This window comes from Oreochromis niloticus, linkage group LG11 (assembly GCF_001858045.2).
Source record: "Oreochromis niloticus isolate F11D_XX linkage group LG11, O_niloticus_UMD_NMBU, whole genome shotgun sequence".
Lineage (NCBI taxonomy): Eukaryota > Metazoa > Chordata > Actinopteri > Cichliformes > Cichlidae > Oreochromis > Oreochromis niloticus.
The window spans coordinates 15,686,452-15,709,537 of record NC_031976.2 but is presented as its reverse complement, the minus strand read 5'-3'; the positions used below and the strand labels follow the sequence as shown (position 1 = coordinate 15,709,537).

General features: G+C 43.0%; 1 protein-coding gene across 7 annotated transcripts in view; it reads right to left on the bottom strand.

Moving 5' to 3' along the window:
* oxr1a (oxidation resistance 1a) overlaps nucleotides 1-23,086 on the bottom strand; it is a 167,091-nt gene that overhangs the window by 6,000 nt on the left and 138,005 nt on the right. For 5 of the 7 annotated variants that reach the window (XM_013276484.3, XM_025911800.1, XM_025911802.1 and 2 more), the window contains 7 exons: nucleotides 13,487-13,639; nucleotides 11,307-11,491; nucleotides 9,293-9,969; nucleotides 6,904-7,069; nucleotides 4,650-4,815; nucleotides 1,623-1,703; nucleotides 119-241 (listed from right to left, as the gene is read on the bottom strand). In XM_013276484.3, coding sequence (XP_013131938.1) covers nucleotides 119-241; nucleotides 1,623-1,703; nucleotides 4,650-4,815; nucleotides 6,904-7,069; nucleotides 9,293-9,969; nucleotides 11,307-11,491; nucleotides 13,487-13,639 — 1,551 coding nt within the window. Of the gene's footprint in view, nucleotides 1-118; nucleotides 242-1,622; nucleotides 1,704-3,141; nucleotides 3,565-4,649; nucleotides 4,816-6,903; nucleotides 7,070-9,292; nucleotides 9,970-11,306; nucleotides 11,492-13,486; nucleotides 13,640-23,086 lie in introns of those variants that run through there. The other 2 variants (XM_025911801.1, XM_013276488.3) reach the window with 2 other exon arrangements.

The window sequence follows — 23,086 nt, the reverse complement described above, 5'->3', positions numbered from 1 at the left end:
CCCGGGTAACAAAAGAGGAACAGGCATGTGCTTTTAGTTTTGGATTGTTGTTGGAAAAATATTAAGTTTAGCATACCGTCAAGTTGCATGAGATGAGATTTTCAGCAGCAGCACTTACCTTCTCTATCTGGTCGGCCTCCAGGAGTTCGCTGGGTTCTCTGAGGTTGGGTTTGAACGTGTCGGGCTCCAGCTCAGTTTTGACCGTGCCATGTTTAGAGTTCACCTCTTCCTTGGTGGTAATCTACAAGCACAAATACTTGTTAGAGATGCACTGACAAGACGAGCTGCACTTCCAAAGAGCACTGATACTGGATGCGTTCAAAATAGCTATAGTCTTCCAGTTGCTACTTTTCATAAAAGGGCAATGACATGACCGGCTTTACTAGTCAGGCTGTCTACTAACTTCCAACAGACTGTAATCTGTGATCTGCTGAAGCTACAAAAAATTGGACAGGAAAGTATTAAAAAAACAACAACAACAACGTAGATCTAGATAACCAACTCCACAAAGCATAATAAGTTCAGCTAAAGAGGCTGGGTGATAGAGGAAAGATGGGGGAAAAATAGCTTTTTAACCATAGCTCAATCTCACTAACAAAATGTACATTTTTCCTCCATTTGGGGGCTTTTCAATGTAGCTGTTGTCCTGCCAAAATTACAAATGCAGTGTTTGCTAGCAACACACTGATAATCCAACAATGTGATGATGACAGCTGAATATCTTCCTGCCACTCTCTGATGCCAGATGACTAGGATCAGTTTGGCACAAGTGGGAGAAGCATTGCAGAGACACTGTCTGGGAGAAGAGAATGCTAAGTGAATAGGAAATCGACCCAATGAATAATTTGCACTCCTATGTTTGACATTTTCTCTGACCAGCCGACTGTTTGGGTTATTTATCTTTCTCGATAACAGAGGCTGATTGTGAAGCACTTCGCCACTGATGACTGGGATGCTATCATGTTTCGGTTCTCATTCAAATGAGGCCTGCCTGCATTGTCCTCAGAGAACATCATTCATCCTGTCAGGGGAGTCTTACTTCAACCCTCTTTCCAATACGCCATCTCTTTGTTCTGCAGTCCTTCAATGTCTCTTGATCAGTCCTAAGGCAGGCCACGCTCTTTACATTCAGCTCATTTGAGTAGTACAGGTAATTTGTATTTTAGAAAAAAGTTCTACAGTAAAACCCATCTGTGTGTTTCCTACATATCCATATAGAGCTAGCGACACTGATCTACCAGACTGATCTAGTGGAATGAAGACTAAAAATGTTCACCGAGTCCAAAAGAAGCCTGACGCATGAAGATAAGGCTGCTGTGACGTGAAAACCTCATCGCTACAAACAACCTGTCTGTAATGGAATGATAAAAACTATTTTCAGTCGGCTGCTCAACAAGTTATTGCCAATGTTTGGCGTCTAACAAGCTTTGAAGAGAATCTGTGAGCTGAAAGTACTACACTTCTGTTTATTTAAAAGCAACAGGGGCATCAGGAACAGGAACAGCAGCAGCAGCAGCAGCAGCAAGTAAAGCTTCAGTGGGGAGTCTAAAGGAGACCGTGTTGGTGCAGCAGATTTGGGCAGAGTGGAGAAAGAGGGGGCAGACGGGGTTTGGTCAGGGCACCTGGAGTCGTTTGCAGAGTGAGCGCAGATCTTCGCTGTTTAGCGCATCGATCCGACGGTGGTACTCCGTCAAAGACACTACCTGGTAGTACAAAAACAGGAACAGGTGGAACATAAAAGTCTGCCAATTCTAATGCCGACCATGGGGAGAAAAAAAGGTTTGGAAGTCAGTGTGCGCTTAATGTACACGCCTCTATTCTAGGAAGGTCCGTGTTTGAGCTTTGAATAAACAAACTTAACAAAATGTTTACTTTGGGTAAAAGAGAAGGGGTTGGAGTCTTTCAGAGCACTCAGTCGTTTTGCATGTTTGTGTAACGTAATCAATAAAATGTTCCTATTAGATTGATTTGGTTATACTAAACATTAACTTGAACCAAACATCGCTGCACTGGAAAGCAAAGCACGAGCAAGAGAGAGACGGAGACAGAGCAGGAGTCAGAGGGCTCCTTAGAAGTTAAACAAGATTTTGGATGTGTGAACATACAGCGATAACAACAGAAACAGCTGTGGTCTGACTGCTGCAACACGGTTTGCTGGAAATCACAATCCACCAAACTACAACTCAGACAGACCAACACAACACAGTGACCTACTAAGCATGGCTTCATTCCAACAAAGTTCCACCCCACAGACAGCTGCTGCCTCCAATAGTCCACTGTGTCTCAGCAGAGGGAAGAGACTTGTGTGTGAGATCACAAACAAACAGTCATCTAAACACTCTCAGAGATCTCTCTAACAATCATGAACACTGTGAGAGCCTCTTTTCATTAATTTTTCACACAGCTTAGATAATCTTCTAGTCACCTCATTGCTACAAGTGTAAATAACTTTTTAGTAAGAGGCTACCTTTATACAAGTCTCAATAATGCAGCAGGGTTGGTAAAGGACAGCCCTCATCAAAAATGCATCTCTGCTAACCTTCACCTGCAGCTAAGGGCACTTTGGTAAGACTGAGCCTGAAAACGGGCAAGCTAGTAGCACGTTAGCTTGGAGGGGCTGCGACAGACTCAGACGGTGACTGAAATGATGACCTGGAGCGATCAATGTCAGAGGAAACAATAATGAAAAAAGAAAAAAAAAAAAAAAGACAGGTCAGTGATTGAATTTTACCAGTGTGATAAAACGAGGGGCTAAATGAAAGGCAGAAGTACGGTTTATGAAAGTGAGGGGGGAAAAAGTCAAATAGCGTAACTCTAAATAAACAAGGGTATGACTACAGATCTGCATCCTCTATATGCCACCTGGCTCTGGAAACTTTCACATCCTGTACAGAGCAGTGCACATCCTCGGTGGCCAAAAGAGACAGACAACGGATATGAGCCCTGTCCTGACTGCCAAACAGTGGTCACATAGTAGCCACTTTGTTAAACACCAGTCACTAAACTGCACCGGGTCAAGCTAAAGGGCTAGCAGGCTACTTAGCCTTGCTAGCGACTTAGCGGCATGCTAATAATAATAACAATAACAGAAAGCAGGGATATACACTGGTGTAGACAGAAAACATGAAGTAAGCGACATACACAGGTGTACTTAGGGGTCAGCTGTTTCTCTTGCTCCTTCACCCTCCTAGAAAACATTTCCTGTCGAACTGGGCGAGGTTAAAGCTGGAAAGTCATATTAGTGATCCTTTAAGTTCTCCCAGTGTAGCCCCGAGTTGGTATTGAGCCTGACAGCCCGCTTGACTAAAATAGAAACACTTTTTTTCCAAAGGGGTCTCTACTCCGTGTGAGTTGTGTGACACTGCTAACATCCAATAACAACACGGGTTGGGAGGAGACCCGGTTTCCTATTGGATAAAAAACGATGATCCCATCCCCTAACTGACAAAATTTAAAGATACAGTACAGCAATATTTCAGGAGGTATACACTTGTATATTTTAAAGATTTCTGAGTGATAACAAAAAGAAAACATTAAAGTGTATTACATATATTATAAAGTTTAAAAATATATATTTAATTAAAACAAATAAAATTAAATGTAAACCTGCTTTAAAAGTCTGTTTTGTCAGTCTTGCATTAAAAACAAACACAAAACTACTAGTTAAATATCCATAACAACGCCCTGTGAAAAAGACATTGCTTTAAACTCATGGCTCAGGTTCCTATTTACTGATTCTGTAATGGATCGTGTAGCCTCTGTTTGCCAGAAGCCCAGGGAGAAACAAATCAGTCCACTTTGTTTCCTACATCATTTATTTACATTCAAAGTTAAATGTACCCCCATGTATCAAATTCTTCACACAATGAATTCATCCTTTCATTATCCACAGGACTGTCTGAAGTCTCATTTGACCGAATCTCATTCACCCTGCAGAGGCTAACAGCCCTCTCCTCTTCACTTTCTACTATCACTTCTGTAAATCTAGACTAAAGACACTATGAATAGCAAGTTTTGCAAAAAAGAAAGAACTAACATCTGTGCCACTTTTTTTGATTGGGGGGGACTTTAAACAACTCAAACAGCACAAGTTTTGGCCATTTAGCAAAAGACGTTGCAAAAGGCTGACAAACAGGAGTGACAGTCACACAACATGTGGTGAAACTACAATACAGCGACTGAGAAGAATCAACAATTACACAAACATGCAAAACACTTTGGTTGGAAGTTCAGAGAAGCGCATTTCCAAGCAAAGCAAGTGTTCACAGTCTTGAAGAATTTACACGTGATAGAAAACAGACATAAAAAAAATTTACGGTTAAACCAAGAAATGTGCAGTGGTACACAGAGGTGCAAAATATAGAAGCAGAATACAAAACTGAGGCTCAACATGTACACATCTCAAATGGTAGCGCACATTACATTTACACTATGCATTGCATAATGAAAGCAAATTAATGTTATTTAACATTTAATTTAACATATATAACAATAAAGAGCGATTTTAACACATACGATTGTTTGCTTCACAGGATATGGATTAAAGCACAGTGGAGAACTCACTTAATCCATGTCCGCTTGGCTCATGACAACACAACATGTGCGCTTTTAGTAAAGTGAAGAAACTGTTTGAGCTGTTTTGACCTTACCTCCCACTCCTTGACATTGAGGTCGGTGATGGGCTCGTGCTCATTTGTTTCCTTCACCTCATTCTTCTTGACAACCCTAAACCCGGGCTCCTGTCCCATCCCTCCGACCCCCTCACCGTACATGTCTGGGCTCCACTGCATGAAGAATACATACAGGTGGTCTGATCTGCAAGAGACAGTCAAGACAACATTCACGTATTATTATCCTATATGGCAAATGTGTTTTCTAACAGCTACTTACTTTCATAAGTAGCTGGGAACCGTGCTACACTAGAAGTTATTTGAAGTCCTTTGTTTTTTTAAGTGTCCACCATCTCTTGGAGAAGATGACTGGATTCTTAGCTGCTAAATGTTATATTATATTTGCCGGTTAGTTGGTGTCTATGCCATTCTACCATGTAGTGCTGGGTAGGCAGTATGGAGCAGATTTATCGGAGCGGGTGGGGTGCTTGTTTAAGAGATTAATGTAAACCATATAATTGAATCAAAAGACTAAAGTTACATGTTACAAAATAAAAGAATGCAAAACAAATCGAAAAGATAAGAGAACCTGCAGAAGTTTTTCATGAGCTTCTCACTTCACATGTGACATCTTTCACTTTACATGCAGTGAAACTCGTCCACTTTACATAGACAGAGCAGCTTTAAGTACAGACATCGGTGGTCAGTCTCTCAACAAGTGGCAACCATTGTGGCCCCTCCCCTCTCATGCTGAAGACAGAAGAGGAAATCACTTGATGTCAACCATGCAAACAACTGAAAATATGAAATAACACATGAAGAAGTTGCAAACAAAAACAGAACACAGCCTGTGTTGTGCACTGCTCGGGTTGGTAGAGAGAAAGAGCCGTGACAGAGACACACTGTTGGGCTCTATTCAGTGCTATAGTTGTGTATGGTTCATTCAGTACCCTCCTTTTCTACCCACAGCTATGCAAGGACACTTCAAGACACATCATCCAGGTCGCAGCCCATCTAGGTCAAGCTACAAAGAGACTTGCAGCGTATAATGAAAAGCACAGTTGGCGGCTATTGTTGTTAATGAAGAACACACCTACACCTTAGCCTGGTTTCAAAAATTAGTAAGTGGCATGTATTTTAATACTAGCTTTGAATCTGCCATATCCCTGGGCGATTAATCATGAAAGTAATGAGCATCACAGCAAACTTGTTGCTATCAGGTGGGGAATAGTGTAGCTAAGCATTAAAAAACCAAACCAAAACAAAACAGGGCTTTAAAGGGCAAGAGTTTACAAGTTCAGAACGAACAATGATGGCAGGGAAGTTTCTGCACTTAAGACACTCAACACATTGCATGATGAGGCCATAATTATGGTACCATGACTAAATAAAAGAGACAGGCCTGTTTATCTGACTCAAATGTGATTAGCAGCCTGGATGAATGCCACGTTGCTGCAGTAAAACTATAGAAACATACTAAGAACAGAAGTAGTTCTGTGCAGCATTTTTGTCTCTTTACTTTTAAAAGGAGTCCGAAAGTATCCATAAACCAGCGACTCTGCAGTCCAGTCTGTCAAAAAAAGACCTTTTTTTTTTTTACATTTTAAAGAAAAGTGACTTATTAAATTAAACTATTAGTTCAATTGGGATTAACGCGCCAAATAAACACATTACAAGGAATTGGACTGGAAGCACACAGTTTCTTGTGATATGTCGCCTTTCAGTGTGAACCGCTCTAATGTAATTACGACTACTGCTGACTTGGCAGTAACTGTACATCCACACTGATCTTGGAAAAACTCATCAACAAGCCGAGGCTATTTTCAGCTGACGTGAAACATTACAGATTTCGGGTCAGGAAAAGTTCATGAACACATTTGTGGGTATTCTGAGAACACAAATCATGGGCTTTTGGAAAGGAATAAGACAATCAGTCGCGTGTGTGCCCCTGCGTTTCCCTGCAGAGTGAATAAATAATAAATCATCTTGCTGTCTAGCACAGGCGGCAAAGGGAAACGGGCACAAGCCACAGTGGGAGTTGGACCTGACACTGAAAGCATGTTTGATTGGTTTCAAACATTAAAGGCAGTGGAGGTTAGGTGGCTGAGCTATTGTGGTTTGTTAGGGACATAAAAGGATCGAACAGGCTCACTTTACATTGTTTCTATCTCACATACTTCAGTATTAGCTGTACAGTTCTAAAGCCTGTTATTTTGATTACTACAAACCTCATAAACTTGCACTCAAACACACTGTGCTAAGCAGTAGCAGGAGGTGTAGCAGAGTTACTGACCTTTCCTGCGGCACAGCGAACCAGTACTCATGCTTCTTGCCCAGCTGGGCGTACTGCTGCATGGAGGCGCTGGCATTGGAAACAAATGTCTTCTTCATGGGCTTCCCCACTCGCAGACACAAGAACTTGTGAGAACGATGCTTCCGTCTCTCGGCCGACCCTGTACCTGGACAAGGGATTGATCACAGGGTCACAGCATGAATATCTGGTCCCACGTGGCTAAATGACTGTTTCAAAGGAGATTATCTACCCTAGCTCTCATGCTTTACTTGAGTTTTTCAATACATCAAGCTGAAAAGAAATGTGTTAGCAAGAGTTAGAGTCAGGCCAGTTAGGCTTAGTTAAATATTCTGTATCCAATGACATCTTACAACAAAATACAGCTGCCTGACAAAGTCGCACACTCTTCTTATTAACGGCCTTATTTATGTGACCTAGCTTTCTGTCTTTTATTTACTGGCTACTTCAGCTGGCATTAGTGATTTTCTGGCAGAAACATAGCAGACGACAGAAATAAACAGAGTGGCACACTATAATTGATAGTGGCACTGGGTTTCTGCCCATGGTGCATTATCATTGGCCTATTATAAGGCCACAGCCGTGATAGCCCAATGAAAAGGGCCAGTGTAATATCACCGTGCCAGTCATATAACACTGGCACGTGCTCCCGATCGGACAGCATGTAACTGGGAAATGATGACAGAAAAAAAAGATACATTTATCAAATGCATTAATTTGATTTGAATCTGCTTGTTTTGGTAGCCGCTGCTGTTACTTGTGTGGGCTGTGCTAATGCACACAGAATAAAAGGGCAGCCCTGCTGAGATGCCCGGGAATTAGGACTGCTTCTGCAGCTCAGCTCTCTGTGCGACAATAATTGCCAGGGAGAAAATGGTAAATCTTTCTCCCACTGTCTCGTCCGCCTTCCTCTTGGGGAGAGAAATCTGCTCGGAATCACAAGTACGTGTTCAGCCAGAGTGGGTCATGTGGACACATGTGAGTCAGTGAGAGAGACAGACTCGAGGCCACTGTCGGATAACGAGACTGCTGCTGCAGTTTTTCAACTGATAATTGTCTACATTTTACAATCCATTTTCCAAATCACAGATGATTTATTCCGAGGAACTCTTGAGCGCTTAATGTACTTCCCGACCGACATATTGCTGGAGCCAGGTAATCCATCACAGTGAACCCTCAGCTTCTTTTATAAAGTTACAGAAAGTCAAGCACTGCATTTGCAAGCTGTCTCAAAATTGAACTCGAAAGAGAAACCATAAGCCAACGCTTTAAAAACGATGATGTGTAGTCGTGAGTTGTTGCATTACAGTGGCTCCTGTTGAGCTGCCCGCACTCTAGACAATAACGTTAAATAAAAGCAACATTTTGTTTGCTTTTGAAGGCGAGGATACCATAATGAAACAAATGGAAAGCAGCGGCTGCCTGGAAGGTCACGCAGCATTGGAAAAACTAAGTGGGTAGGAATGTTACGTATTTCACTTCTTCAAGGCTGTTTTGTGTTGCACTTTATTATTTCTCTGGCATTTGTGGCCACAGAACGAGATATTTTGTTTGGTGTGGGGAGACTTGAATGTAGGGAACAATGGCCCTGGAATTTTAGCTCAGTTATGGCACTAGCTACTTACAAAAAATGAAAACCTAAACTTAAGAAAATGTATAAAATTGCAAGTATCATTAAAGCTTTTTTTCCCTTTCTGACAGATGTTTTTTTATAAGTTACCAAAAGGTATTTTTGATGTTTGACATTGTCAGAACATTAGTAAGCTATTGTATGATGCTTTTATCATGCCGCTGAACACAATCATATTGATTCCTCCTTGTGGAGTTTGTCTAATGTGAAAGCAAAACTAGAGAAGGAGGTGAAAATGAATAACACCTCTCTGAATGCCATCTCAGGTGTTTTGATGTTGGGGTTTAATCGTCGCTGTGTTTCCCCTTTGAGGGGGGGAAGGGGGCAGGTGTGTTTGTGGCATTGTGCCGTTTGATAGGCTTTAGCTTATCGCCAAGGAGGAGTGGCCCGGACCACCAAAGCCAGAGATCAAAGAGCTGAATAAAGCCCCATAAAGCCTGGAAAGCTCCGCCAAGCTGATACCAGCAGAGACGATGCCATTTCCCTTCGTCTTTATATTCCAATTACTAGCAGCAAGGCAGAGCAGAAACGGAAAGGTTATCAGGAACTAACACGAGAGAAGCGATTCAGAGGCAGGTATAGAGCAGAGAAACTCACTTTGATAGTCTTCAAAAAAACATGGATGCAGAGGTGCAGCTAAAAGACAACATGAGGCCAGATTGATGGGCTGAAATGTCTTGCAGCTGCAGCCTCAGGTAGAAATGATTTGTTTCCTAACTGTAAGTCAGCATGTGTGTTTACCCTCTGCAGAGTTCTGCACACCGTCCTTTTGCGTCTGCTCTGCATCCTCCTTCTCCTCCTTGCCTTGTTGCATAGTGTCTGTTTGGGAGGCATCTGCACCCTGGTTGGCATCCACCTGTGGACTGGCTGAGACAGAGGTGGTTTCTGTGGCACCAGTGGTGGCTGAGCTTTGGGATCCTGGGCGAGAGGTGCTGCTGCTGGGACCCTGGGCCTGGCTAGTGGTGCTGCTGGTGGTGGTATTATTGGTTGTAGTGGGTGTGCTTGGTGGCTTCTCTACGCTGTGTTGCTTGGATCCCATGGGGGACTGGTTATCGTTCTTTGTGGCAGTTTCTGGTGGATTGTCCTCTGCTTTCGCCACGGTAGGTTCTTCCGGCTGGCTGACCGAGCCACGGGCACTGCCTGTGGTCTGGGAGCTGGCAGCCTCCACCTGGGTGATGGTGTGCACAGACTCTGTGGAAGCGCCAGACGATTTGTCTAAGCGCAGATCCTCACTGGATGCCTGCTCCTCCTCCCGAATGGGGGACAGCTCTGTCTCTGTGAAGACATCTTCGGAGAAGGAGCCCTCTGTGCTGCGTGGGGCTGTGCTGCCGCTGTCATTGGTCCCAGGCTCCTTCAGGCGCTGGTCTGGTTCCTTCTGCTGTGACGGATGTCTCTCTGTGGGCAGGGGCTCCAGGTCACTAGAAACATTACGCAGAACATCACAAAGTTCAGCATGCAGATTCACTGATTATGCATGCACAGAGGGATCGAATCTTTACACAAATCCTGTTTGACAGACTGGGACCATTAAGTTTGAAAGACGGGTGGCATTGTAAGGGTTAACCAAAATGGTTTTGGAGACCCAGGCTAAGGAATTTCAACTTCTGCTGCGTCCTTTTTTGTCAGTGTTTCTTAAGTTTGTGTCCTTTGGCCACTTCTTGATCAACGATTACTTCAAATGAATCTACAATTTGATGTGTTTCCTAAATAAAATCTCACTGAAATCTAATATTCACACGTAAATTCAGGAACAGGTTTCCTATAACAGCTGCTGAATGAGATTTTAACTCAACTGGATAGTAAATTCTGATGTTGTCTTGCATCATTAAACCATATTTGTGTCATGAAAATTCGCAAAGAGACTTTTGGTTAATCATTAGCCATATCCTGAATAAATAAATTGGTACAAATAAAAAAATGTTCTATGTCTCCTTTTTGAAAAGAGGTCAAGCACAAACAAGAAACACTTGTGTGCAGCGTAACCAGCACAGTGTGCAGAAACCCGTCCTGCAGGCACTTGTTGCTCAGCTGTGTAGTAGAGAGGGGCAGAGGGAGAGGAGACAGAGGCGACAGGCCACAGCTGAGAAACAGCTGGGTCTGGCAGAAAAACCAGCCATTTGCCAGCATTATAACTGCTCCACGGGCAACAATCAACCAACTAAATACCGCTCTGCCCGGACCCTGCTACCACCAGAGGAAGCGTGGTGTTGAGGGTGGGGGGGAATAGCTCAACAGGGCTCATAACGCTGCAAGATATTTATCACTTAACTTCAGCAACACTAAACAACCAAAGTAAAGAAAAACCCCCAAAACAGATTAATCTGTGGGAGGAAACACAAGTGAATCCTTTGAAGTGGCTGCTTCCTCCCTGCATTGAGAGGTGAGCAATCACAATGTAGGAGGGCAAAGGCACACTTCATTAACCCCGCTGTAATTGCCGTTTCCTTTTTATTTTGGCGTGTAGGGGAAAGGAATTAAACTGTCGGTTGGCTGCTGATGCAATCTGACTATGGGTGCAGCAGAGGAAAAAACATTGATTACAGCGAGGCTGCTGCATTTCTGTCAGGGTGAAAGCAAGAGACGGACGCGTGGAAGATATTAACTCAGGGTAAATGAACAGGGATTTATGTAGGAGGAAATCAGAGTTAGAGGCATTTATGGCTGCATATGCTTTAAATAATGACATCTGTAGTCCACAAGTCAGCTTCTAGTACAGCACAGCCTGCGTATACTGTACGTCTTTCTTTTCTCTTACTCGGGGACGGTCTCTCTGATCTTGGGGTCAGTGATCTCCTTGCAGACGGCGGCAGACTGCACCTCCTCCAGGGGACACATGATGCCGTACTCCTCGCACCCGTGGGCCTGTACCAGGGGGTCCATGCGGTGAGGGTCGAACATGATGTTGTTTGGCGTCACCAGCAACACCCCACTCACTGCGCCCTGAAAGCAACACAGAAAAAAAGGGAAAAAATAGGGGTGGGTGAGGAGATCCATCACACCCTTTTTTAATACATAAAAGGAAGCACTTAGCATGTTATCCAGCATGAAAGATAATCAAAAAGCACTCTGCCATACAAACAACCAGAGGCCGAATCCATTTTAGACCACAAATGTCCTAAATCAAGTAGAATTATTGACTGCCAGCGCTGACCACTTCAGTGCTTTCATTTGGTACCTGGGAGTGAATCAGCCGCAGTTCGATACAATGGATCTGTGTGTGTGTGTGACAGGCTGTGTGTATTTCATACCTACTGACCAGTGGGTGTGGGTGTTCTTAAAGGTGAAATTTTGCTTCCCTGCTGTTCAGTTGTTTTTATTCACACTAATGTCACAGCTCAATTTAGTCAGAAGAACTGCAAACACTAATTAAATTTGCCTCCATCACATTTAGAGCAGGGGCCTGGAGTGTGAGGCTTTAGTAACGTTACTTCTAGATGAGCCACGGTGCTGCATACCTGCATACCCAATCACGTTTTACAAAGCTACCACCTGCTGACCGATCATCACCTGACCTGGAAGACCTCTCTATAGTTTCTAGAGACTGTCGACATTTTTTGTGCTTTTCCCTGATGAAATAGAAACTATTAGGAACACTGTAAGCAATGTTAAAGCCTTAATACAGCGATATAAACCTAAAAGAGAACAGCTAAACCTTGTTCATGTTGATCGCACATTTTTTTTTTTTACACATTTTAAAACCACCAGAGCTGCAGGTGAATACCGAGAGGCTGTCTTACACAGTATAAAAACACATCCAAGGACCAGAATAATTGACAGAATAGTCAGTTGTAATCATAGTCAGATCTTCAGTGTTGCAAGTTTTTCTTCCTAGCTTTAAATAGCCTTTGTATATATTGCACTTTTCCATTCAAATGTCTTTAAGCACACTGCTTAGCATTTAGCCTGTGTCGTGCTTTAACCTCTTTATATTTTTCTAATGTTGCAGTTTTCTCTCTTGATAACAACCTTGCATGTGGCTGCTTAGCCTGATTGCTGATGTTAGGGGTAAGTGAGCACAGATAATGAAAAGATATTCTGGGTATGTGGAACTTGCTTCGTAATCCGGCCCCGGAAGACAAAGAAGAGACATAAAAGACATAAACACACTATTTAACCGTACTGGAGACCTTTTAAGAGCTTGAATTTAGAAAACACAGTTTACAGCCCTTCAAGGAGCCGCAAACTCCCTGCTTATAGACCTTCTGAGCAACATTAGCCGTTATCAGCTGAATTAAACTACAGTGAGCAGGAGAGACACTTGGCCTAATGTGCTGCTCCACAGGGTTATTCATATCTGCCCACACATGTGCCCACATCATCAGTATTTTCTATACTTTTTATATCCTGTTATTACAATTCATCTGTTTTTTATGTTGGAAATAATAACGATAATAATAATAATCATAATGAAAACACCCAGGGAAAATGTAAGTAAATGCAAACACATTTTGGTGTAATGACTCTGATGTTGCTGAGGTTATTAAGAAGGGCACAGCAAAAGCAACTAGAAGAGCAAAAGAATATTAAAATGGACACAATGACTCACAGACAGAATTGTGCATTTATTTGATTCTGGTATGTTCAAGTGAAGGATTCGATATTTTCTTTGCTTAGTTCTTGTATTATTCTCAATTGTCGGCTTAAACTCTAAAAAAAAAGCACTTGACTCTTGCACTGAGTAACTATACAATGGCGGTGATTAACAACAGCTTCACTGAACATCATTTTTCTTTAAACTTGTCTGATATTTTTGACATTTTCAGCTATTTTCTTTCTGAAGTACTGACCTCCTGCATCTGGCAGCTTGCATATTTAACTTCTCACCAGCACACCCACTTCAGACCTCTCGCTTCCTACTTATACTTTTGCTGTCAGCAGTTGTGAAGTTGTGAACACTTTTAAATGGATGCACTGCTCTTTATATTCATAGCTCACCTTGCCATCAGTGATGTACTTGCAGTTGATCTTGAGGAACTTCTCTGTGAGGGCTTCTTCCTCCTCGGACGTGGATGACACCACTCTGGACTGGCGCAGGGCTGAAAACACTGGAGGGTGAATGGCTTCTGGTTTGGGAGGCCCATCAGAGTCCTAGAGGAAAGATGGGTGGTGGTACAGAGGGGAAATACCATGCGTTAGACTGCTTGTCTGATTATAATGTGACCTTAAAGCAGAACTCTTCGGGCTTAGCGCAAAGACCTGGGGCTGAAAAATAAAGCCTGGAGTGTCCACTTGAGGCTGGCTACAAAAGGGAGTCAATCCCTATAGACTCTTATGTGCAAATACCCAAGTTTACACCATAATAAGATGTCTGTAGCCTAGCAAAAAAAAGTGTTGTCCTCTATTGATTGTTTTCCACTTTATAAGCAGAGTACAGTGGCTGAAATGTATCTGTTTCAAATGTGCTGAGACTTAAAATGAGGGGCGTGGCCACTTTGATTGGTAGATGTGCCAATACAAGGAGCTGTAGCTGACTGCTGCCTGCTAGCCTTCACCTCTGCTAATCCGCTTAACTGGACCTCTTGACTCTTTGCTGCCTTTTGAAGACTATTAGTGAAATTATCTGTTGTGTGGTACAGACTACAAAATTGGTGTTTTTTATGAGTTACTAAGCACTAAATAGCAGATATGCATGCCCCTGTGTGGCACAAGTTAGTCGATAACTTAACACTCCACTCTCTTGTCCATATACCTTTGACTCCAGCCTAAAAAAACCCCCCCCAAAAAAAACCTGGTGATGGCCAAGATGACAACGTTGAGACTTAAAAATCCAGATATTTGTAGTTGACATCGTGGTGGCTTCGCCGATCTTTTATATAAAGCTTTGACTGGTATACATGGATACAGTCTCTTTAATCAGGACTGAATGAGTGACTCTAAAACTAACTACAACAAAACTGTAATCATGTTGTCCAAATCTCTAAATAGGTTCCAACCAAGGAGACCATAAATAATACACTGAAGAACAGGCATAGCTCGCTTCACTTGGAAATACATGGTGTAACTAATCTGTGCTTCGTTTCATCAAACTAATGTGTTTGAGTCCCTAAATGTATTATCTATATATAAACGGATATTTTCTGCACAGCGGGACAATCAGGTTAAAAGAAACCCAGCGATGAGTCAAATGAATGCACCTCCTGTGTGCCTTCGCGTCACACGGGGTAATTATTTGAAAAACATCAGACGAGACTAGAGCTTTAATTACACACAACCCGATGTTTAGTTAGTGTAATTTTATTAGAGACTAACATGCCCTTGAGTTAAGAGTGGTGGTTACTTTTGCACAGTGGGGCGCAGTTTTAAAGAGAGCACAGAGAGGCTCTTATTTTATTTATAAATGGATGGCAAAAACTTAAAAATACCCTTCACATGAAATAAAATCCACATTCAGCTCTTAATATTGTACAGTTATGAACTGATTATCAGACAGCAGGCCTTCCACCTTTACTAGAAAGGAGCAGCTGCGTTTTGAGCTTCTTGACAATTTAGCATTTTTAGGCTGTCTCTTTGTGCCTGTTTGCAGTACTTTTGCACATCTTTATCTCTCATAAGTAGTTTTGCATCCATTCAGAGTGATTTTACGTATCTCAGCATCCTTTGATTCATTCAATTCATTAAAAAAATAAAATAAGCTAAATGTCAGCCAATACAGACGTTTAGTCCAGGGCTGTGTGCAGGCTGTGCACAGTAGTCTTGTTTAGTAATCCATAAATGATTCCAATACCCATCACCTTCTCCACAGCAGCTTCTTTACTCGTGCAATTAAGCCGAGGCAGTTCATGTGTTAAACAAGTCTACGAGTTTGGCTGAGCATGTGTACTGTTGCATGAGAAGTAGAAAGTGGTTGTCTGTGGAGTGGAAAGTAAACTGAAGTTACCAAGTCTGAGAAAAACAAGACATCAAGCCTGTATTTCAACATATACCCGCCTCCTGCATCCAGCCCTGACTGTAATAAAAAGGCATAAAATGTATAAAGGTAAAGACAGGGCGTTAATGCTAACCAGCAGATATGCGGGGAATACATTAATGAAGCATTTGCAGACGTGCGGACGTAATCAAATAAATGTATTTTCCTCATAACCGCACATTATTCTGCAGCCTGCCAGATGGCACACAAACAAAGAAGGAATTTCAGTTATGTCTCAGCTACATTGGTCCTTTATGTAGTATGACGACATATACATTCTAAGGTAATTTTGTGTACTTTATTTACACCATGGTTAATGCAAACCACCACAGATGGCGTGTGTGTTCGGCCGGAAACACGAGGTGAGGTGGGATTGGTGAGTCTACCAGCTGCCTGTTGCCATGCAATGACCGAGCCATGGGGAGAGAGTAACCGGCGCGAGTCCACGGGGACAACTGTTAGTCTGATTAACCGCATATTATTGTCTGCAGGAAGGACTGTCTGAGGCACTGGAGATGAGAAAAGACATCAAAAGGGGCAGAAACAGCAGCAGAAGCAGTGGATACAGTAGCTGCTGTAGAGAAATAAAAAGGCGAGGAGGTAAAGAAAGCTGAAGGCAATGAAGGGGCGCGATTGGAGTGAGGACAAAGAACAAAAAAAGAAGACCTGGACGTAAGAGGAGTGTGTGGGCGTTATCATCAAGGGCGGATTTTGACCATGAGGGGAGGGCGTTGAGAGCCGGTGGTGAAGTGAAGAGCGCTGAAGAGCTACAGTAGCAGCGAAGTGAAGAGCTTAGAAGAAGAGACAGCCCCGGCCTGGAACAACTGTCTGCTGTCCTCCTGACATCCACCCCCACACCTCCCCCTCTCCGTCTCCCAGCGCAGTCGACAAACAGCCTGCAGCTACTGACCCACACCAACACAAGCAGCCCAGACACTGGCAGCCAGGGGAAGGCTGAGGGGGCCGGCCAATCTGTTACAGCCAAAACAAGCATCTCTGAAAGAGGAGAGGATGAGAGGGACTGAAAAATTTTAAAAGAGACAGAAACAGTAGAGGTCGGAGCTGAAAATAAAAAAACGACATCAAAACAGCAAATAAATCGGATTCTCCGATCTGCGGGAGCTTCTGTTGTGGAATTTAAGATCTGAAGCGCAGCTGTTGAAATGGAGGAAACGTGTGGGAATTTAACCAGCTTGTCATCCACTTCAACTCAACACACCTACACCTACACAACTGCACTTCATCGCTCCACTTTCCAGGCAAGTCACTTCCTAGTGACTCATTCAATCTGGCCTTCCTGTTTCAAGGTTAAATATGAAAAGAGTAGGAGGCATTTCCACTAAAATAGACCGACTAGAACACACCTGAGTGCACATGTGGCGCACACCTGGGCTAAAATGAGCAGATGCAGATGTCAAAACATGTCCTCCTGCACAGAAATGCGTAAAACAAACAGTCTCGCATAGCCCGTCATTAACTCTGGCACGTCTCAAAAAGGGGTGTTATGTGTCGGTAACAAAATTAACACCCATCGCACATCCCACACAGTCCACATGAGACTGAGGAATGAGAAGGCATGCTCGCTGTCCATCAGCTGAGACCAGTTGCTCACCAGGCAATATGAGGACAGATAATTAAGCTTTTGTGCTAATTTGACAAATGTTTACTCATTTGAGGTGAACAACAAACAAGCAAATAAATACATATAAATATGATAAATGCAATAAACAGTTGCTGTTGCTGGTGTGAGGATGTGTGCTGTAGAAGTAAGCATAACTTTTTTTCTCTCCTTCCCTACGAGTCTGTACAGTGATTAAACATCGGGAAACGATCATGTGATCCAAGCATCCAATCGTGTTTGATCACATCTAACCAAACTGCCAACTTCTCCTTTCTTCCCTGTGGTTCCTCCGTGACTACCTGCACTGCTCATTCCTTCCTGCAGCATGCTGCTACTGGCTGCTTGTTCCGCCTTCTCGCTCCAACACACCACCTCCAGCTGTCGGCTTCCTTATAAACAAAACTTGTGATAGCACCTCTTAATTTGTAAAATGCACTGCTTCATGACATAATTGTAACCACCAAAGATACTGTCTTTACAATGAAATTCAACCCGATAACTATTCATACAATGTTATTTGCAGTTATTGGGGGAAAAAAAGCAGTGTATTAAAAAATAAATACACCGTCACTTACACAGGAAATAAGAGGGTACCATCCGGGTGCTGCTTATTAAATCCACTTAACTGATCATCAGGAAGTGCGTGCACCTCTATAAAAGCAGATGTTTTAGCAGTTTGCTGGTCAGGAGCATTTAGGTATATGTTAAAACAATGCCAAGGAGGAAAGAGATCAAGAGAGCAATGGCCATTTCCAAAGAAATTTAAAGTTCATCATTCTACAGAAAGAAAGATTATTCACAAGTGGAAAAAAAATTCAAGACAGCTGCCAATCTTTCCAGTGAAATTCACCTCATTGTCAGACCGTGCAGATGTTTGCAAAGTTGAGATGCTTGGTCCAAATGCACAGCACAACATTTGGCATAAACCAAACACAGCATATCAGTACAAACATCTCATACCAACTGCACGGTGGAGGGGTGAAGACTTGGGCGTTTTGCATCCACAGGACCTGGACAACTTGCAGTCAGTGAAATGACCATTAACTTCTCTGTATACCAAGTTTTAAAGTCAAATATGAGGCCATCTGTCTGACAAATAACGATTGGCAAAAATTAGATCATGCAACAGGATACCAAGCACACCAGGAAACAGAGACACTGAAAGTATTAAGGTGCTGAAATCATCCAGTCAAAATTCAGATCTCAACATAAATGAAATGTTGTGCTGAGATTAGCAATTAGCAAACAATTTTAGCCATTTATCATTGAAATTTAGCTTTTAAACAATTTGCCTCATATTTACAGCTAACTATTTCAACTGTTTACAGATATATGGATGTTTCAAGCACTACTTCAGGCTAAATATGGGTATCATTTCATTTAAAGAGACTACTATTCTGTTGCTGGTAAATGTTCAGATGTTACAGTTTAATATGTGGATATATATTTTAAAACGATCCATCACCTTGTTTCTTTTAGGCAAGTTCAAGTTGTATTTTCAGGTTACTCATTTCAAATAAACACTGAGGTAGAAGCACCCTGACTGAACTTGCTAAGAAGTGCAGCTGACAGATCAGTACACTTTTACCTCACATAACTGTAGTGAATATTGCTTTTCTGCTTTTTATTCTCTAATATACGACCAGGATATATTTTGCCCTGGCCTCTAAGGCATCCAATATTTTTTAGCAGGTGAGGTGATGGGGGATACTAACCTCACCTGCCTCCTTATTGCAGCCCATATTAACCCTCGGCTTTTTACCAGAACAGTACGGCAAGGCAACAGACAGCAAGGAAGAAAAAGGGAGAACTCAGACAACCTCAGTGAGGAATCCTATTAAGAAGACAAACAGACTTTATTTGACTGTATTTGGTGTGTTGGTGTCCCGAAGTGACCAGATTCCAGTCTGAGTCTTGAAAACAGGATTTTTTTCCTTTCTGGATATGTGACATCAAAGCAAAGAGAAGGAGCACAGTGCAGCATGGTGGCCATGCTGTGGCCTTAGACTGTGAGTAACATCTGAGGGCGGCGGAAAGGTAGAACAGGGAGGAGTGTTGAACTGGATATAGAGGAAAGAAAAAGCTGAGGTATGAAAGGGAGGAAGTGTTGCTAAAGAAGGCCTGATGTTGCCACCAGGAGCGCATCTGAGGGTTTCAGGGAGGTGGATGGAGGGTGGTAAATCTCCTCTGCAGGACGGTGACAGCGATGCTGGGGACAGGAGATGAATGTAGCTGTGTTAGATGACAGGTGTGGTGGGTTCACAAATCAATATCCTTTTAGTCTAAAACCAGTATTTCTCTCTTCGCCCACAAATAGAAAAAACAACAACGAGAGACTGTGGCTTCCATAGAAATGGTCTCAACACAGGCCACTGCAGACAATAAAGACAGAGGCTGTATTGACGAACACTCATCCACATGCAGAGGAAGGAAGCCTGCAGGTGCCACACGGCTATGACCTTGACAGTGACACATGGTGCAAGCAAAAGAAAATCCTTCCACAGCTCCACCATGTGGGCATGGGTGGGTTCTACAAGAGAGAGCACACAATAGTTGCCTGACAGCAGAAATCCTCAAGTACAATGTGTACTGTCGTTTGTACTATCTAGTACTACAGTCCTTGCTGAGCTGATATAATGAATCTACCAGCATAAGATCCTTTTTTAATCTTAAGATTGGTGCTAAAATACAGCAGGGGTAGAAGGTGCTGGGTTTTCAGAGCTTGAAAAGATAAATAGGTAACCTAAACTGGTTGTACTTCCTCCAAGACTAATTTTAGATCATGTCCAAGTAGAAGAGAGGAAGGAAGGAAGGCGGGAGGGAAAACTGTTGCCAAAAGAGGAAGACACAGAGAAGGTCACAGTAGTAGCTCCACCACCAGGGTGAGTAAGAGTGTGCGTGTGTGTGCGTGTGTCAGTATGAGCACGAGGAAGGTCTGGAAAGGATAAAGAAAGCACGCCTGCCCACACAGATGACCAGAGAGCAACTATGCCAATGAACCATTGGCTGCCAAATAATCCATCGACAGCAAGACCGCCAGTCAGAAAGTCAGCCAGCTAACCGTGCACACATGCGAGCTTGCATGCACATGCATGCACACGAACACACCCAGTCAGACAGCCAGCCAACGATCCATGCCTGCAAGATGTGTTACTTTCTGTTGCCAGTACCAGCAGGCCAGCAGGCAAACCAAGACCATGAAGAGTCTTCAGCGCTGACTGATCTGGCCTTTAGCTCCGTCAGAGAAACACTAAACAATCTAACTGCATGGTAAAAACTTTTACCTCGCTCACTGAAGCATGGGCGCTGTTGTTAAACAAGTCCATTAAAGCGTATGACTGATTCACATTTCGCTGCAGATACTCTATAGACTTTTGATGTGACACCTGTTATAAATAGCCACTCTTTTCTCCTCTGCTTTCCTATAATGAAAAATGAAGGGTATTCGCTTCAGTATCAGACAGGACGACACTAGGAACACTAAGCAGTCTAGATATCCGAGCACTGTTCACTTTTACCTCACCGTCTGTGGGGGAATTTAGAGCACAGATGAGAACCATCATTAACCAGCACACCATCAGCTAACTTAAACTAATAACGTGTTGGGGTTCCACCTAGCAATTTTAACAACCTTGAAGATGATAACGTCACAGCCTGGATGTCAGACAGCACCAGTGAACCTCAAAGGCCTCGTAAAGTTTGAGCCTTAGCACGCAGAAGCTAGCTTGGTATCACGTTAAGCACCAACAGCTTATTGGGAAAGGATCTACATAATGTTCTGGCTTATCGCATGCATGTGATTTTGAGGGCTTATGTAAACTCAGCATTCCCAAAATAAACATAACTGCAATATGAATGAATAACACTCTGCAGGCATAGAACTTTAACAGGGCCTTAATATTTTGAGGCTATTTTGAACATCTAATTGGCTTTTTAAACATCTCGTGCCATATCTGAGTCTTTTTCATATCATGATCTCAAAGAGAAAAATCAGAAAGTAGTTTCTCTTCAGGGCACTCATCTTCATCAGGGTTATACCAGCTATTTGCTGCTCGCACTGCCATTACTATAAACCTCCCACAACCATTCATTTCGATAATATCCTCATTGAGACAAGCGTGCCGAGCACCAAAATAGGCTCGTAATTAAAAGATGCTGGGGATTTAGAAGCGGAGGGAGGGGTGGGGGGTTATTAAGGTCCTTCCTTCCAAACGGCACCTGGATGCCACATCCTTCTATATAACTACCAACTAACCCACTCACAGACACACACACAGGAAGTGGAAGGCATTGGAGGATCCAGACAGGCAGATACAGATCTGACAGATACAGACACGTACTTTTGCTCACAGACAGACAAACACACGCACTGAGTTGACACTCTGAGTGAGGTAACGTTTCCTCCCTTCTGCCTTCCAAGCACACTTCCTCTGCCTGGAATAATTGCTGCCTAGCGCTTGTCTGGGAGAGAGCGAGCTGCTCCGTTCATTAGTTACTCTAAATATCAGACACGGCATCACTTTTAAAGGCTTAATTTCTCTGCAGTCACAGCCCATGTCTCTGATCCTTCCACCATCGAGAGCCGCAGAATATGCTCCCGTTCTCACTGGCAATGACCTAAATAGATAAGTGGTAAATGGTTGGTTGGGGGGTGGTGGTGTTCTTTTGCCAACTATGGAGAAATTAACGGACAACAGGAGGAAAGAGCAGACCAAAGGGAGAGCGTTTGTGGTGGGAGGGCATCTAAACTCAAGTGGATTGCCAGTGAACACGTTGGTGACAGAGACCTGCCGTATCCACGCTCTTACAAAAACGGCAAAACAAGACCGACGTTTCCATGGAGACCGGCAAACAGTAATATTTCTTAAGGGACCGCTGAGCATTCAGTGGTGCTTAACGATTGGCTCATTCAGATGCTGCAGACACAGTACCCGAGGGAGATGGCTCACACTGCTGGCCTTGAGAGCTGCGAGGCCAGCATGTGTACGGCTGACTGGACCAGGCCTGAAGTCACTTCAGACACAAACCCACCTCCAGCTTTTCTACATGCTTTATGCTCAGCTAGTGAAGACGAGGAGGAAGTAGGAAGTAGCAAGAGAGACGATAGCATGCAGATATGGCTTTATGTTAGAAATAATCCCTACTGCTGGAATTAAAGGGGTATTGCAGAGATATTTTTTGCTCTAGTAACTAGCTTAGTTAGCCACATTAACGTCATGTATCTTGATCCCCGTGCGACGCAATTACAGTAGAGAAGCAAACCAAAAGTGCTGTCAGCTTGGATACTAATTACCAGCTCAGAGACCATTTTTCTAATAGCCTCTTTCATACATACACTTTCCTGTGTAAATGCTTGGCCCATTTCACATTTCTGCCTCGTGCTTAAAAAAAACACCACAAGCTGCACGAGGTCAAACATGAATAGAAATAGAACCATATTCGTACGGCACACACGCACGATTCTGATGTTCTTGAAAGGAATCTGAATATACACACAGGCCACTTTGATACTAATCAGCCAATCACATGGCACCAACTCAATGCATTTAGGCATGCAGACATGGTCAAGACGACCTGCTGAGGTTCAAACTGAGCATCAGAATGAGTAAGAAAAGTGATTCAAATGACTCTGAACGTGACGTGGGTATTTCAGAGTATTTCAGAGACTGCTGATCTACACTAGCGCACTTGGTGAAAATGTCTTGTTGATACCGTAGATAATGGCCAGACTACTTCGAGGTGATACGAAGGCAACAGGAAAACCCACTTGTTACAACCAAGCTGTACAAAAGAGCTGAGAGAACTAACAAAATTATGGATTAAAACACAGCTGGAAAACTGTTTCCTGGTCTGATGAGTCATTTGAATGGTAAGGTCAGAACTTTGCTTAAACAAAACAAAAGCATAGACCTGCCTTCCTACCATGTAACAACCAGTCCAGCTGGTAAGGGAGGTGTAATGGAGTTATTTTCTTGACACACCCTGGGCCCCTTAGGTCCGACTAAGC